Source organism: Falco biarmicus, chromosome 9 (assembly GCF_023638135.1).
Source record: "Falco biarmicus isolate bFalBia1 chromosome 9, bFalBia1.pri, whole genome shotgun sequence".
Taxonomy (NCBI): domain Eukaryota; kingdom Metazoa; phylum Chordata; class Aves; order Falconiformes; family Falconidae; genus Falco; species Falco biarmicus.
In genome coordinates, this window is record NC_079296.1 from 17,528,080 (window position 1) to 17,543,162 (window position 15,083).

The following is a 15,083-nucleotide window of genomic DNA, read 5'->3' on the forward strand; positions in this document are numbered from 1 at the left end:
CCTGACGGTAAAAGACTGACTCTATTTGGGAGATGGGTGTGCTGCCTAATGAATCTAATTTCACTGCAATCAAAAAATCATAAATGTGGATGTTTGAGAACTATTTCCCTTCCATATTTATGTAATCCTTCCACTTTGACAGGTCTGCTTGGTACTGGGGGAGTTGTTGGCTGCTTTGCTGTGTGCGTGTGCTTTCAAAGCCCTCTCCTTCCCTGTCTGTTTCCCAGCTGTTCCGACTGGAGGTTGTCTCTAGGCAGAGGGTGAGAAAGCGCTTACTGACATCAGGGCTTAAGTTTTCCTTTGATATGTTGCCTGGAGGCTGGTGGGGAGGGAAAGCTGAGGGCCAGATTGGTTTACATTCTGGCTTCCAGTGGTGTTTTAGAAGCTGGTTAGGGAGGTGAAGAGACATAACATTGAATATCTGAAACTGAACCAATTAGGCTCTTGGCACCAGGGTTTGGAAGACAGAGGAACCAAGGCTGCTGTGGCGATGGATCAGGAAGTGATCTCAGTGAAGCACCGAGGTGCTTGCAGATAAGGCAAGTCTGGCATTTTGTATGGAGTGTAATCCAGCTCAGAGTGAAGCAGAAACATAAGACTCCCATAGCCCGATTATAAGAAATCTTCAGCTGCCCTTAAAAATGTAAAAAGTGAAGTTAGTTTGGTAGAAAGGCAGTGGTTAAATGTATTTGCATAAAGCTCTTGGTGCCTTCAGCTAAGACCCTCATGAGCTCAGTGTAGTTAGCACTGGACAAACGTGTGAATTCACAGCTGCTTCTGTAAAGAACTGGAAATATAAAGACAGGTATCATATGAAGGGTGGTGGCGAAGGAAATAAAACAAATACTAATTGAAATTAAAATCTTGCAAACGGTTGAATACTGAATGTTAACAAAAAAGTTGATACTAAGGTTACTGGATAACCTTTCCATTGCCATCTTGTGCATATAGACTGCAATAGTTCTCTGCGCAATCACCTGGTGTTCACAGGATGTTGCTGCCATATTCTAACAGAAATGTATGAAAAATACTTGGTTACCTTAAGTTTTGGTAAAAGGCTTCAGTTTTGTCAGGAGACAAAGTTGAAGTCACTGATGTCTGCTTGGCTAACGTAGCTTTCCTGACAAACTTTTTTGGGAATGTGTACCCATGCCCTTAGGGGGCTGAAAACGAACGTGAAGTTGGCAGGCAGTCCTTCAGAAAATTTCTGTGCTACTTTTTGTCTATCTGAATTGGTCCTTGAGCTTGGTGAGAGAAGTGGAAGAACTCCCTGCTCCCGTCTCTTTAGCCTCTCATGAGTTTTATTCTTTGAATGGCTAAGTGCATTTTGCTTCTTGTCTCGTTAGATGGGTTGGTGATCCCATTGGTGGAACTGTCTGCAAAACAGGTTGCATTTCACATTCCATTCGAGGTGGTGGAGAAGGTTTATCCTCCAGTGCCCGAGCAACTGCAGCTTCGAATCGCTTTCTGGAGTTTCCCAGAAAATGAGGAAGATATCAGGTAACGAATACTATTTCATTGATACTTCAGGAAAAGTTCTGTTCACTGCGAGAGAATTGTTGCCCATTTGATATCCGTTATATTTGCTGCTTCTGCTGTTCTCATGTGTGTTTTGTAATATGTGGATGGATTACTGTGTGATATGCTATGATACGGGGTTTTATTTCAGGGTGAGCTGCCCTGCACGCATCCCAGGAAAAGCATGTACACATGCAAGTTTTATGTGTAAATGACAGCAGAATAAATGCACCCTTTAGTTTGCCTGATAGTAACTATTCTGTAGAGTTTTGTCCTTACGTTATTCTTAAGCGGTCTTTCCAGTTTAAATCTATTGCTTGAGTCAAGAGCTTTAACTGGGCTCAGAAATTTCTGGGGAGGACTGGCTTAGGGTGCTGTGCAAGCCTTTTGTTGGTGCAAGTGGGAGAATCGGAATTTGCTGAGTACATCAGTGATCAGAGTGGATACAGTCAGGGATGACTATATTTCTTATGTTTCCACATAAATTGTGTGAGTACATAGTCAAAAACTCGGTGCTTTTAGATCTTTTACCCATGTGTTTATGCTGAAGCTTTTATACTACAGGAGGCCTACCCATGTAAATGCGCATTCAGAATTTTTTTGCAAAGTAGTGATATTACACTCCTTTTAGAAAGAATCATCCTGAAAGTTCTCAGATGCATTCATTTAATGTTCTGGTGTAGATGGTGCTGGTGTGATTTGTAAGATCACCTGTGGGGAATCAGAGCAAGCCAGCTGGTTGTACATGTTCATTACTCTGATGAGCACAGATCTGAAAAAATGGCATGTGAGCCTGCATGTAAATCTTCTGGAAGTACAAGGATTTTTTACTGTGGCATGCTAACGTTGGACCTTAAATTGATTTATACTGTATATAAAACCTTAATTTTAGGGTATGTATGAATTTGTATTTCGGAGCCTTAGTTTGGAATTCCTAGAAGAGCCAGTGGCAATACACAAACCCAGTTAGGAAGAGACTAATGATTTTTATGGCTGAATTGTGATGCAGAAGTGGCGGAAAAGAGCTGGAAACGTCAACAAAGAATTTAAGAAGATAATACTGTGAAGTTTCTAAAAAACTGATTGATCTTGATATGTTATGTGTATCTCTTGCAGATTGTACTCGTGTTTGGCAAATGGCAGTGCAGATGAGTTCCAGCGAGGGGAACAACTGTTCCGGGTGCGGGCTGTCAAAGACCCTCTCCAGATAGGTAAGGACATTGCAGCTCCACGTCTGTAGATATTTCAGATTCCCAAACCCATATCCGCAATGGGACAGCAGTGCTATGACTATGTCTCAAAACAAGCTTTTCTGTCATCCTAGACTAAGCTCCCTGCCCCATATGTTCTTTGTGATGTGGTGAGCTAAATACTGTGTTTATTTCAGCCTCCATCAGCTCAGCTGTGAAACTGAGTGAAAAGCCAGAAATGTTTTGAAAATTAGACCTTTAATCTGACTCAGCATTTTGGAAAAAAAACGTAAATGCCTTTGCCTCCGTAATGCTTAAATTCCACATTGATAAAGAGAACTTGGTTTTTTAGTCATATGATCAAATTAATGCCTTGCCTAAAGTGCATGTATGGCAGAGAGAAAGTTTGCAAGGTTTAATTATTCTTACAACAAAAGGATTGCTTTAATAATACAACTAAAAATACTACTTGTAGTATTTTGGCAAAGCAAATCCCTGTTTTAAAACAGTGGGTTTTATTGCTTCTCCTCACTTCTCATGTTCTTTTTATGTTTTATGGCTGTAGAAACTAATCTTAAAGAATTGGACTCTGGATTTTTCATTAAAGCCTTCTGAAGTAAAGAAAAACATTGAGCTGGCTTTTCCAGTGTCAGCTGTTAGGAAGGCATTATGTGAAGTAAAGACACTGGTATGTCAAGGTGGGCCATGTCAATCTAACGCAGACGTATTGGGTTTTTCTGCAAGTGTAAGCTTCAGAAATAGAATACTAATTGGCTTGTGGGAACTGAGCCTGGTTGTAATAAGAAAAATGATAATATCAAAAGCTGTGTAATGTTAAGGAGGAAAGTTCCTCTGTTTTCCTGTGATGAGGAATGGAGACTTCTATGGACCTGTTTATTTGCTAGCACCAGTAATACTTAACTCTCAGTGATCAGTGGAATGAATGAAGTTAGGTGAAGAACCCTCAAGAAAGAATGAAAGTGACTTGTACTGTAAAAGTTTGGGGAGAATGAAAGGAGGAGATAGTCATTGAGATAGCAGATTGCAGAAGACTGATGAACTGCTATCTGAATATGGGGTAAAGCATCTGAAAGGATTTTACCTAGTCTGTTGTCTACTGTAGTAACAGTAGCAGGAATTCTTGGGAATGGAAGTGAAGTACTTGCTCATACTTTAGGTATGTTGAGTTGTCAGTGAGACCAGAGAGTAATTTTGGAACATCAACGAAATTGAGCTAAATAGGATTAAACTGACTTTTGAGTGCATTTGTAAGCTCCTGATATCAGGACTGAAATGCTGAGAGACGCCTCTAAGGCATCTGCTGAACTTCAGGAAGGCAAATGTTTGAGAGAGGCAAAATGAGCTAAAATGTAACTGGCTGAAATTCTGTAATTCCTGGGACTTTCACTATGTAAAAGGGCAGAGTATTTAGTATACAGTGGTAGGACTGTGCTCAAAACTTGTTTCAATAGTCAATTATAAGGCAAGGAGGTGTAAAGCAGTGTAACTGAGCAAAGGCTAGAAATAGTGCAAACCCTGTGACTGGGGGAGGAATAGGGAAAAAGAGGAGGTGGGAAATGATACAGGGGAGAGGAACTTCTGAAGTACACATATGGCAACTCTGCTTCTTGGCAAAGGATTATGTGCGTGGAAAGGGAAGTAACTCTGTTTAAACAGTAACGTTGTTTCCTCCTTAGTAGAGGAACTTTATCTAATGGAGGGATTTTAACTCCCCGCCCCCCCCCCCGCCCCCCATGAGTTGCAGCCCCAAAACTAGGCAGTACAGGTGGGGTGGATATAATTTCAGTTGTCTGCTCCAAATGATTTTAAGGCTTGTGGTTGCATTTTTGACTTTCATATACTGACAAATGGGAAAAAACCCACAGGAAACGAAGCGGCCCTTGAGAGGGGATTTGATTTGGAGGGGGGTTGGGCAGTGCTTTGTGATATTGTGATCGATAGGACAAAGCTTGAAATGTGTTGTGTGCTCTTTTTGTCCCATTTGCCTTTGCAGTATAAGATATGTTTTTGATTTAAACATAAATGAGTAATCTTAATCATCTTGCCCACATGCAAATCCATATCCATAATTTCTGAACAATAGCACCTCTTCATCACATTCCAAAACCCCACTTTTTTATGGTGTTCTACTGTATATACACAAAGAATTGGCTTTTACAGACCTTCTCCTGCGCATTCCCTTTGTAGCAGTCATATACCGGGCTCCTTGCAATGAAGACATTATTGCTGTTCTCAAATAGGTGTGTTGTAGTTGCTGATTTCAGGCACTGACTTTCTATCAATCTCTTAATTTCTTTTTAACAATTGAGGGAGCCAGTAGCAGGTTCATTCTGGGTTCTAACTTTGTATCTCCTTGAGTAGTGTCTCGAGGTCTCTGTTTTTTAGAGATTCTCCTATCTTGGTTTTAAACAAACATGTCCACAATTGCCTTGCGTAGTTGCCTGTCTAAAAGCTTTTGTTCAGCTTTCATTTTCCTATTTCTGTTAGTCCTGAGAAAGTAAGAGAGAAAGTTCTTAAATTCTGTGCAGAGGTGTGTTTGCTGTAATTGTTATAGGGGCATCAGAACTACCAAATGTCAATGAAGAAACCCTGGAACCTGTATTGCAAGAAGTATTCTTAGCAGGGTGTTGTTAACTCATAGGTCACCTAATAAGCAACTGGAATGAAAAGATTTGAGTACCTTGGGGTATTTCAAATTTGTGCATTTCTACCTGAAATCATGAGGACTAATAGGACCTCAGAAAAATTAATAAACAGAACTGGAATTTCACAATAAGTGAGTTTCATGATAAAGTAAATATTAAATGCAAAAGACATTGATGTAGCTAGCCTAAAATTCTGAAAACCAGTGGGGAGCATACATTTCTTTTGAATACTTTTCCTGAAAGATTAAGTTTCAGGGGTAGAGCAGTGAGAAGGATAAGGTATGGACTGAAAAAGAAGTCATCTCTGTTTTGTAGGTCCTAGTCTAAGCAGCAGTTAATTATTTCCAGCTTTTATGTTTGATCAAACCATGTGTCTTAATTGAGTATCAGAGAGGACAGTGTGCTGCTCTCCCTTCCTCACTACATGATAAAACCTGCTTCATGGGTGCAGCAGATCACTCCTGGTGCTCTCTGTGCATAGCTAGTGTGTTTTACAGTGCAGGTACCTGACACATTCTCTGAAGTGTCGGTGCTGGATGCTTGACATATTCTGTGCCTGAGTAGTAAATCTGGTGCTCATAAGAAGTCTAAGATGCGCTTTCTGTGTAGAAAGCCTAAATGCATTCACAGAAGCACCAAGCTTGCTCTGTGCCCACAGTGCATTTAAGAAAAATGGGAGCCAGAGAGGTGAGACTCCTAGCAGAGTGATTCCTCTGGCTGCAGCTCATTCTCGAGGTCTCCTGGGGATGGAGCTTGCTAAGAATAGGGTATAGATTTTGTTTTTTTCTGGTGGGCTACATCCAGTTGCAGAACGAATGCTGCTGGTACATGCAGACATGTTCTTGTAATGTATTGTTATGCATGGAGTAGATAAGCCATTATTAGGCAGTGGGAGCAGGGGATGGGTGGAACAGAAGAACATTCTTGTGGTCTCCATGAGGTGGCCAGGTTGCTCACATATGTGGTAGATGTGATTCTTCACATTTAAGCAGGAGGGTAGGAGCTGTGGTCTGCAGGAAAAGGCAATAGTTGCACTTTGGCTGTAAACAAGTACAATATGATGACCATTTCTTTAAATGGTAGCTTTGGGCTAAAGCATTCTGGAATTGTGCCCCTCATAGTCACCTTTTCAGTCCTTACAGTCTCAGGCTTGTAAGCTGTGCAGCGAACTGAATTGTGGCGTTTTTGCTGGTAAAAGTAACCATTGATTTAATCCAGACTTTTTTCCTGGTATGGTTTCCTGTGCCGTCCCACAAACCGTTGTTCAGTGCAGCAAGGCTGGTGGTGCAGAAGAACTGGGCAGAGCTGCTTGAATTAGCGGTGTCAGTGGCAGACATGTTAATCAAGCTACAGTTTGAGTTGGAGCTTATGATGTGTCTGAAGCTTATATGATATGATGCTGAAGCCCTTACATTTTCTTTGTCACTTTTTATAACTGTTCTTCCCTCTTAGCATTTAATCAGTTATCTGTCTTTATTATACAAATAAAAAATCCATGGTTAGAGCCTGGTAAAAATGTGTAGCTGTGACCCATTCTTCTCTTAACACATTTTGAATACTTCTTTTTCTCAGTGAAACAGAATTGCTACAGTTTCAATTTCTGAAATGCTTAATTTGCTTTTGTGAAAATTAGGGCATTTTGGCATTAGCCTGAGATGCTTCTAGTATGACAGAAGGACTGGCTGAACTGTTTGGGTTATATTATCCAAGTGTGGAACATAAATTAGAACTGTAGCTAGTAATAAGCAGTGCAGTAATTTTGTGTGAATGCCGCCTTTTGTTTTGGTTCTGTTCCAATTGTTAAAATGGCTGAAGAATTTAGGTGGTATTATGTGTACTAATCAAATTAATCACCCACATCAGGAAGAGGATTTGAATTCTGGTGAACAGGAGAAATGAAAAGGTTAAGCAAGGTAAGAGCAAGTTTGTATTGGCACGGGGATTATATTTTGAGGAAGAAATAGCGCACGTTGTTTCAGATGGGATTTAGTCGGTCACATGCACTCCTGAATGCCATCATTATTATAATCTCACAATATCATAATAAAAACTTAGTAGCTTGGATTTATAATGTACTTCCCTGTGCTGACGATGAAGAAACTATTTCAGTCACCTGTCCCAAGCCATATTTTTTTCTCTTAAGGTAGATCGTTGAATTGAATTTTGGTTATGGCTTTGATACCCTTGGTGCTTTCTGTGCTTCATTAAAACTGAATTTCAGATCAGCAGAAAGGTTCTGAGGCTGACAGTCAGTGCTGTAGAGGGTGATCAACTGGTGACAGGGACCTTCAAGACAAGTAGAAGATTCATGCTCCTGATGTTTTTTTCCTGCTTGTAACACATGTGCCTGTGGATAACCGTTATCTGTAGAAGAAAGTGCATTATAGGTACAACTGGTATGCGTTGTACGTGAGTTTACATGAAAACAAGCCTCAATAAAGTTCTTTATCAGCCTGCCTGAAATGAGATTTGTGATTTGTTTCATCACAGATTAATGTGGCTGGATTCATTCAAGTGTGATTGCTGAGATTTCCCTTTTCCCTTGACTTTAGTCTAAGCAAGAGTTTTGTGGGTTTTTTTTTTTTTTTGCTTTTGGAGTACAAGGTTTATAAAAATGGGATATTTGCAGAATTGCAAGGAAGTATATAATTTTTGAGAAATGGATAGCTTCCGAAGCCACAAAGTGAAACTAAGTGTTCAGGTGTAAGTGTAAAGTTTCCCTGTAAAATTGTGAAAGGTTAGTGACTTGAAAATAATTCTGAAGAAGTCACCTAGCCTGTTCTGCACTGTTGCCAGAGTTAATTAACATAGAAATCATGCCTGAAATATGTATAGTCTAGCTTTGACCCTGTGATCAGAAACCCACGCTTTTCAGTCATGGCTTTATCCAGTTCTTTTCTTCATTAAATATTAATAGAAATAAACATACAGGTAAATGAATGTATTGAAAGCTGCAAGTTTTGAACCTCTTATAGCACATTATGTCTTTCTGCTAATATTCTGCTGTAGCTGATGGGGAAAACACAAATGTGGGAGACTCTGGATCCATGTCCATTCCTGTGTGGATGTTGTTGCTAGACATGTTGTTTCAGTGTTTAAATGGCACGTACCTAGAGTTCTGTGCTAACTGAATCTGTCTCCCAAGCACTGGAAGGGTAACTTTGGACTTTTGAATTTTAACAGGCTTCCATCTGAGTGCCACTGTGGTACCCCCACAGATGGTGCCACCCAAAGGTGCGTACAACGTGGCGGTGATGTTTGACCGATGCAGGATCACCTCGTGCAGCTGTACCTGTGGCGCTGGGGCCAAGTGGTGTGCTCACGTCGTGGCGCTCTGCCTCTTCCGGATACACAACGTAGGCCTTTAAATACAGTTCTGCTCTCCCCTAGGCATCTTCTCTGAGTCTCTCCTTATTACAGTTTTATGCAACACACACTCTTTTTAGGGAAATTGTTCTTGGCACTCCTTTTGGTTACAGATTGTGCAAATGTGCGCTCACAGTTGCAGTCTGCAGAGTGAATTGTCTGAGGCTCTAAACTGCAGCATGTCCTTTGATAATGTGCAAATTGCTAAGGGTAGATACAGAGTCCTTTTTGGCTCCTTCCTGTTTCTCATTTACATGCTAAATTGCTCATTCTTTCTTCAGTTCTGCAAGGAGTGAAGGGCCACCAATAGTTAGTCTTTTATTAAAAGTCTTTGTAAATATGGGATTTGAAAGCTCTTTCTTTAGGTTGTTTGATCAGAGTGCAGAAGGAAAGTAATTTTGATCACTCTTGGCCTTTATGCTCACTAGTTCATTTTAACACGTACTGAGGCAGGTAAGTGTCATTTTGACCTGTAGATATCAAGCAGTCAGTTAAGGTTATGGTTTTATTTGACTGCTTCTATTCTGTGTGGCCTTGTGGAGAGTGAAAAATAGGTCTTTCTTGTTCCAACCAACTCCAGGTGAAAATGCGTAGAATCAACATGAAGTACACAAGTTGGGGGTTCAGTCTGGCATACAGATTCATTTCCATTCAGTCTTTGGGAAGCTGAGAAATACATCTTAGGGAAGGATTAAGCTTAGGTGATTGAAAGGAACAGAAGATTTTTCTTCTGTCACAGAACATTTTATAGATAACATGCTTATGATCAACTCCAGATTCTCAAATAAGTGCTAATAACCTGCTGAAGCTTGTTAATATTTCTCAATGGACAATTTTAATAGGCTTAAATTGATACTCGTGAAATCATCGGAATATTGGTGTACTTTCTGTACTTAGGACTGGAGAGTTGGCAAAAAAATGGGTTCTGCTTTGAATTATTAGTCCTCATTTTAAAAGGTGACTGCAGAGAGTGAGGATAAGAGGGAAATTTTCATTTATATTATTTGCACTCAGGAAGTTTGGACCCTCTGTAAGATAAATATAATTCTTTTCCCTCCAATCCTTTCTTCTACCTGAAAAACACTAGTGAAAGGATTTTTTATGTTTGTATGTACTGATTGCTGACACTAGCAAGTTACAAGCCAAGGTATATTTCTCTATGTAGACAATTCAGTATCAGAAGCATCTTTCTTATCAAACTGCTCTTGCCTGTTGCCAGGTTAAAGTTTAGGTAGGTGCCATTTGGGCATTTTTTTGTTCTGTAGAGTGAAAAAGGTTAAGGAACTAGTGGTGGGTTTTATTATAGTCTAAGTTGTTCTGAGATACAGAAAGAGACTGATTTTAAGATTGAAGAAAAAAACCTCTAATGAGATAAATGAGGTGGTTGTGATTCTGTGAAACAGCCCCCCACAGAGCTGGTTGGTTTGCCAGAAGCTTAAAGAATAATGTCCTATTTTAGAGGTTTGTTTGTAAAATCCCTGCCAGTATTTGTGCAATTGCTAGCAACAACAGAACTTAAGCACATCTGTTAAAACAGTTTCCCTGAAAAGAAACTCTTTAAATTAAAACAGTTTTTATAAAGCCTAGACAGCTTATTTGCATGTTATCTGCAACACACCACATAATTACAGGAAAAAATATTGTCCATCAAGACCAAGCATGATATGCATCAGCATAGCTAACTGTTTGTGACACTTCATCCGTTCAGTGGACACAGCTTCATTAAGTCTGACCTGTTAATGGTGGTTTATATCTCCTTTTCTTTCTTCAGGCGTCCGCGGTATGCTTACGAGCACCTGTTTCTGAGTCCTTGTCTCGGCTACAAAGAGACCAGTTGCAAAAATTTGCTCAGTACCTAATCAGTGAACTTCCACAACAGGTAAATGGGGACAATTGATAGGACTGACTTTTTGTTAAACCCAGTTATCTTTATTCTGGGTCAATTTATATGATGTCTTTTGTTGCAAGATAACCAGTTATGCTATTCATTTGTGAGCTCTGGGAAGGCTTTCAATTACTGCCCTTTCAGGTTTGCCATTCTATTATTTGAGAATTGTCTACTGCCAAGTAAAAGATTAGAAGTGTCTGAAAAGGAGAGAGTGGTGGCTATTCATATTAGCATAAATATGTGCTTAGCTTGTGGAAGATCAAGCACAATAAAATAAATGCATGGTGGTGAAAAACTTAGGTCAGCACAAATCGGGTTGCTTCTTTTTTGTGTGCTTCGTTAGTGAAGTGGAGAAGACTACCCAGGGGATATGTTGTGTATGCCTTAGGTGGGCGCTTTCTAATGCACCCCACTGGTGACCTTTTGACTGCCCCCGCTGTAGCTTCTTGGTAATTCCTAAGAATCATTTGTATTAAGGAAAGTAATAGATACGAAATTTTGATAGTCAAAGGTAAAATCTGCTCTCTCGTTCCTTAAATATCTATGTTGTTCAAGGTCAGGTCATTTGTATCCTTTGCCCAAAATGCTTGCACAAAATACACAAGGATAGCTAAGTGATTGTGAAATGTCTGCTTTAAAAATATAAGGGCTTGACAACTTTTTCATGCTGGTTCGACCAGAGGAGGTTGAGAAAAAACTGACCTGCATGGGTATCTGTCACGTTTCAGTAGCATAATGTCTTAAGTAGGAGTTAGATTGTTGTCAGCATGTACCTAAAATTTAATTTATGGTGCTGTGCTTGGGACACTAAGATATTCTGTTGCTAAAATGTACTCTGAATTTCCTACAGAAATAGTAATCCTCTTATGAGAGGCAATAAAGGAATCATATAATACAAATGTGATATTAAAATACGACTTTTTTGTTGCTAAGAGTTCAGCACCAGTAGTGTGTACTTCTTGCAGCATTATGTAACAGGCACAGCTTTTCTTCTCTCCTTAAGGACTCGGAGCTTTATGTCACATAGTCTGGGGCTTAAAAAAGGAAGGTTTTGAAAGCATGTTTCCTCAATAGCATGTGAGTTATTTACTTTCAAATATTCCATGTCTGTTCCTTTTTACTGGGTTTATTTTGCTTTTGGTCATGTGTACCAGCCGTGCACCCAGGAACATCTGGATTATTTAATTTAATTATTGCTATCTTACCAGATAACTTGATGGATGCTGCCCAACAGAAAAGTTTGGGCGCTATTGGCAGATGCCTCTTAACCTGTGTTGTGTAATTCCCTTGAAAAAGGCAAGGCATGCCCCGTACTCTTTTCACCAATCTCATTCCCGGTCTTCAAGATTTCTGGGTGGAGATAGATACTCCGATACCTTGGGACCCCGTATTTTGACTACATGATGTAGAATTAGAGTAGGCTGTACACGTGATTCTGTTTGATCTTTGTTTTCAGCTTGTGAATGACATCATGATACAGTAATGTAATGCTGAATGACTTTCAAGTGTAAAGGGATGGTGGTCTGTAGGAATGCAGCTAGATAAGGAAGTGTTTTTCAAAATCTCTGTAGAAAGTGTTTTCCATATCTATAAAAATGTCAGTGATTCTGAGCAGCTGGAATTTATTACCCAGTTCTTCTCCCAAGAGCTGTTTCCCTCCGTGAAGCCAGTACTCCTATTCCAATTAAATATTAATATCTTGGCAAAAATGCCTGAAGGAGATTCACTGCAGGTCCCTGATGTTTCAACCTTAAGGTGTGACATTGCCTAGACATGTAACTTTTCTGCTTTGTGGTGACTTATAATTAGTGGGAAAAAGTACAGGACTAGCTTAATGTTGACTTTGTTCCTTCAGGTGGCTGAAATGCAAAATACCCTTCTGAAGCATTGTTATTTTTCCATCTGTATGAGATGGATCTGTATTATTTGAAAATATAGGTGTACTGAATGTGTGAATGTGCCTTGCTTTACAGTAAATGTGATCTTTAACCTCCGTTGTTGTGTGGAGAGAGGTGGGGGGATATCGGATGTTCTGTTGCACGTTAAGTCCTAACTATATGCCTGACCTGTTGTAGGTGTGCATGCTAAAGGCTAAATGGATCTACGGTTTCAGCTCAGACTTAGTTTGGGGAAAAAATGCTTTCTACTGTGCGTTTTTCTTTCAGAAAGAGCATATTAAGGGTATATCTACTTAGGATTTTGCAGTCAGGTCTGAGCCTTCTCTGCTTATGCTCTGACATGTCCAGAAGCTATGATTAGTTTAGTGCTGAAATTGCATTAGTTTACTATTAAGTCTGAGCTAATATTTAGATGGTCCTTTTGCTAACAGAGTGGTAGATAAGCTAAAGTCTGCCCCGAAAGTTGTGTAATGCAACTTATAGTTTGATCCTCTGTTCCCATTAGTTTGGGTTTTAGAGAAATTATTTAGGAAGGAGAAATAAAGAACATTCAAAGTGCAGGATAATGCTCACCTTGACTGCAGTCACTTCCATATCTCTCAAAATCAGCTACAGTATCACTCTCTGTGGGCTCCTACTCCTCAAGAAATAAGAAAGGAGATGATAACCTATGATGCTTTTGTTTACTTCTTAGGGTGTGGATGTAGGAAGTAAGCCTTACGTATAGGTTTGCTTTGAGAAAGGAGAGGAGAAAGTCTAACAGCTGTTTTGCTATCGTATAATCTTTAGCACCCTCTGTTGTCCTTTCTGAAAACATGACTCTGTGTGTTTCATACACCTGAAATTACCAGAAGCATGAAAATCCAAGCAGAACTTTGGATGGGTAAATCAGGATAAGACACGTGCATATTGAAAGTTTGCTTCATGTTTTCAGATTCTCCCAACAGCTCAGCGCTTGCTGGATGAACTGTTATCTTCTCAGTCTACTGCCATCAATACAGTGTGTGGAGCCCCAGGTAACCTTGAGATATATATGATTTCAGTAATCTGTGTCATAGATAGGAAGTGGATATATTTCCGTTGCTTTGCATTTCTGAACTGGTCTGTTACCATGTAGCTTGGATTGCGGGTGGAGGTCAAGGAAAAGGGCTAAGTACAGGCACTTGCATCTGTATATATGGCACAGCAACAGGCAGTTGTTGGTGTAATGGATGCCTTGGAGTGCACGCAGATGAGCGAGACATCAGGCAATGCATCTTTCTAACAAAAGATTTTTCTTTTATATTAATTTTTTATATTAATTATAGACTCCTGGAAATGTTGATTGGAGGGGACCTTTCTAATTTGGAACAAGGCTGTTTGCAACACTAGATTGGGTTAGCTGTGCATGGGCTTGCTTAGCCAAGTCTTGGTTACCAGAGATGCTACAGAGTATTCCTATTTTAGTGCTGCGTTATCCTTTTGGTCAAGATATTTTTTTTTTTCCTAATGTCTAGTACCAAATACCCTTATTTATCGTCTGCTACTACCAAGAAGAGTTCATCTACATTGTGTTTGTGATTCCAAGTAGTTATAGGCTGTTAATGATCACCCATCACCCTCTCCTTTTTAGATTAAATTAGCCCATCTTCCTTAATCTCACTTCATAAGTCATGTGCTCCGTGCCCCCAGCTATCTTGATGCCTCTCCCCTATATCCTCTCTAGTTTCTCAGTATTGTTCCTGGCCTGGGGGACCCAAAACTGGATACAGTATTCCAGGTGTAACTTTACCAGTACCAGGTAGAGGGGGATGGCTTAAGTTCCTTACATCTGCTAGCTGTGCTTTTCTTGATATAGCACAGTTTGCAGGTTGTTTTTTGTGTTTTGTTTTGTGTTTTCAGCGAAAGTTTGCCATTGGTTTGTGTTCAGCTTGGCATCCACCATAATCACCAAACCCTATCAGCTACTCAGCCATTTGGTTTTCAGTCTGTACTGATGCATGGGATTTTCTGTCCCAGGTACAAAAGCGTACATTTTTCCTCAATGAACGTCGTGAGGTTTCTGTTGCCACAGTCGTTGAATTACTCCTGTCCCACTGGTTGTAGTGCTACCATTCAGCATGCCAGCCATGTCTCCCAGTTTAGTGTTGTCTGTGGTTAAGGTAATGTTATGACAGCATTTTAAGATGGTTCTGAATAGTGAGTTCTGTAATGGGTGAAATAAACTGGGTAACTGCCTGTGTACTCCCTATAATCTCTGTGGTTGGGCACACAGAGGAAAATACCTTTGAAGCCTGCAGACTGTATATGTGTTGTTCTTTTGTCAAGATCCCACTGCTGGACCCTCTGCATCAGATCAAAGCACCTGGTACTTAGATGAATCTACTCTGAGTGACAACATAAAGAAAACCCTTCATAAATTCTGTGGACCTTCTCCTGTTGTTTTCAGGTAAACTGTTTCCCATTGAAGGGAAAATGTGATGTGGCATGTAATCTGCAAGCTCACTGTGCAGCCTGCACCCTTACGTGATGCCATGGACTGAAGGATGCTTCATTTCGTGGTCACTCCGTATTTTTG

General features: G+C 40.0%; 1 protein-coding gene across 6 annotated transcripts in view; it reads left to right on the forward strand.

Moving 5' to 3' along the window:
* Positions 1 to 15,083, forward strand: part of ZSWIM8 (zinc finger SWIM-type containing 8) — a 63,162-nt gene that overhangs the window by 23,385 nt on the left and 24,694 nt on the right. For 4 of the 6 annotated variants that reach the window (XM_056352921.1, XM_056352924.1, XM_056352925.1 and 1 more), the window contains exons 2-7: positions 1,347 to 1,500; positions 2,635 to 2,729; positions 8,558 to 8,730; positions 10,512 to 10,619; positions 13,461 to 13,542; positions 14,834 to 14,954. In XM_056352921.1, coding sequence (XP_056208896.1) covers positions 1,347 to 1,500; positions 2,635 to 2,729; positions 8,558 to 8,730; positions 10,512 to 10,619; positions 13,461 to 13,542; positions 14,834 to 14,954 — 733 coding nt within the window. The other 2 variants (XM_056352926.1, XM_056352927.1) reach the window with 2 other exon arrangements.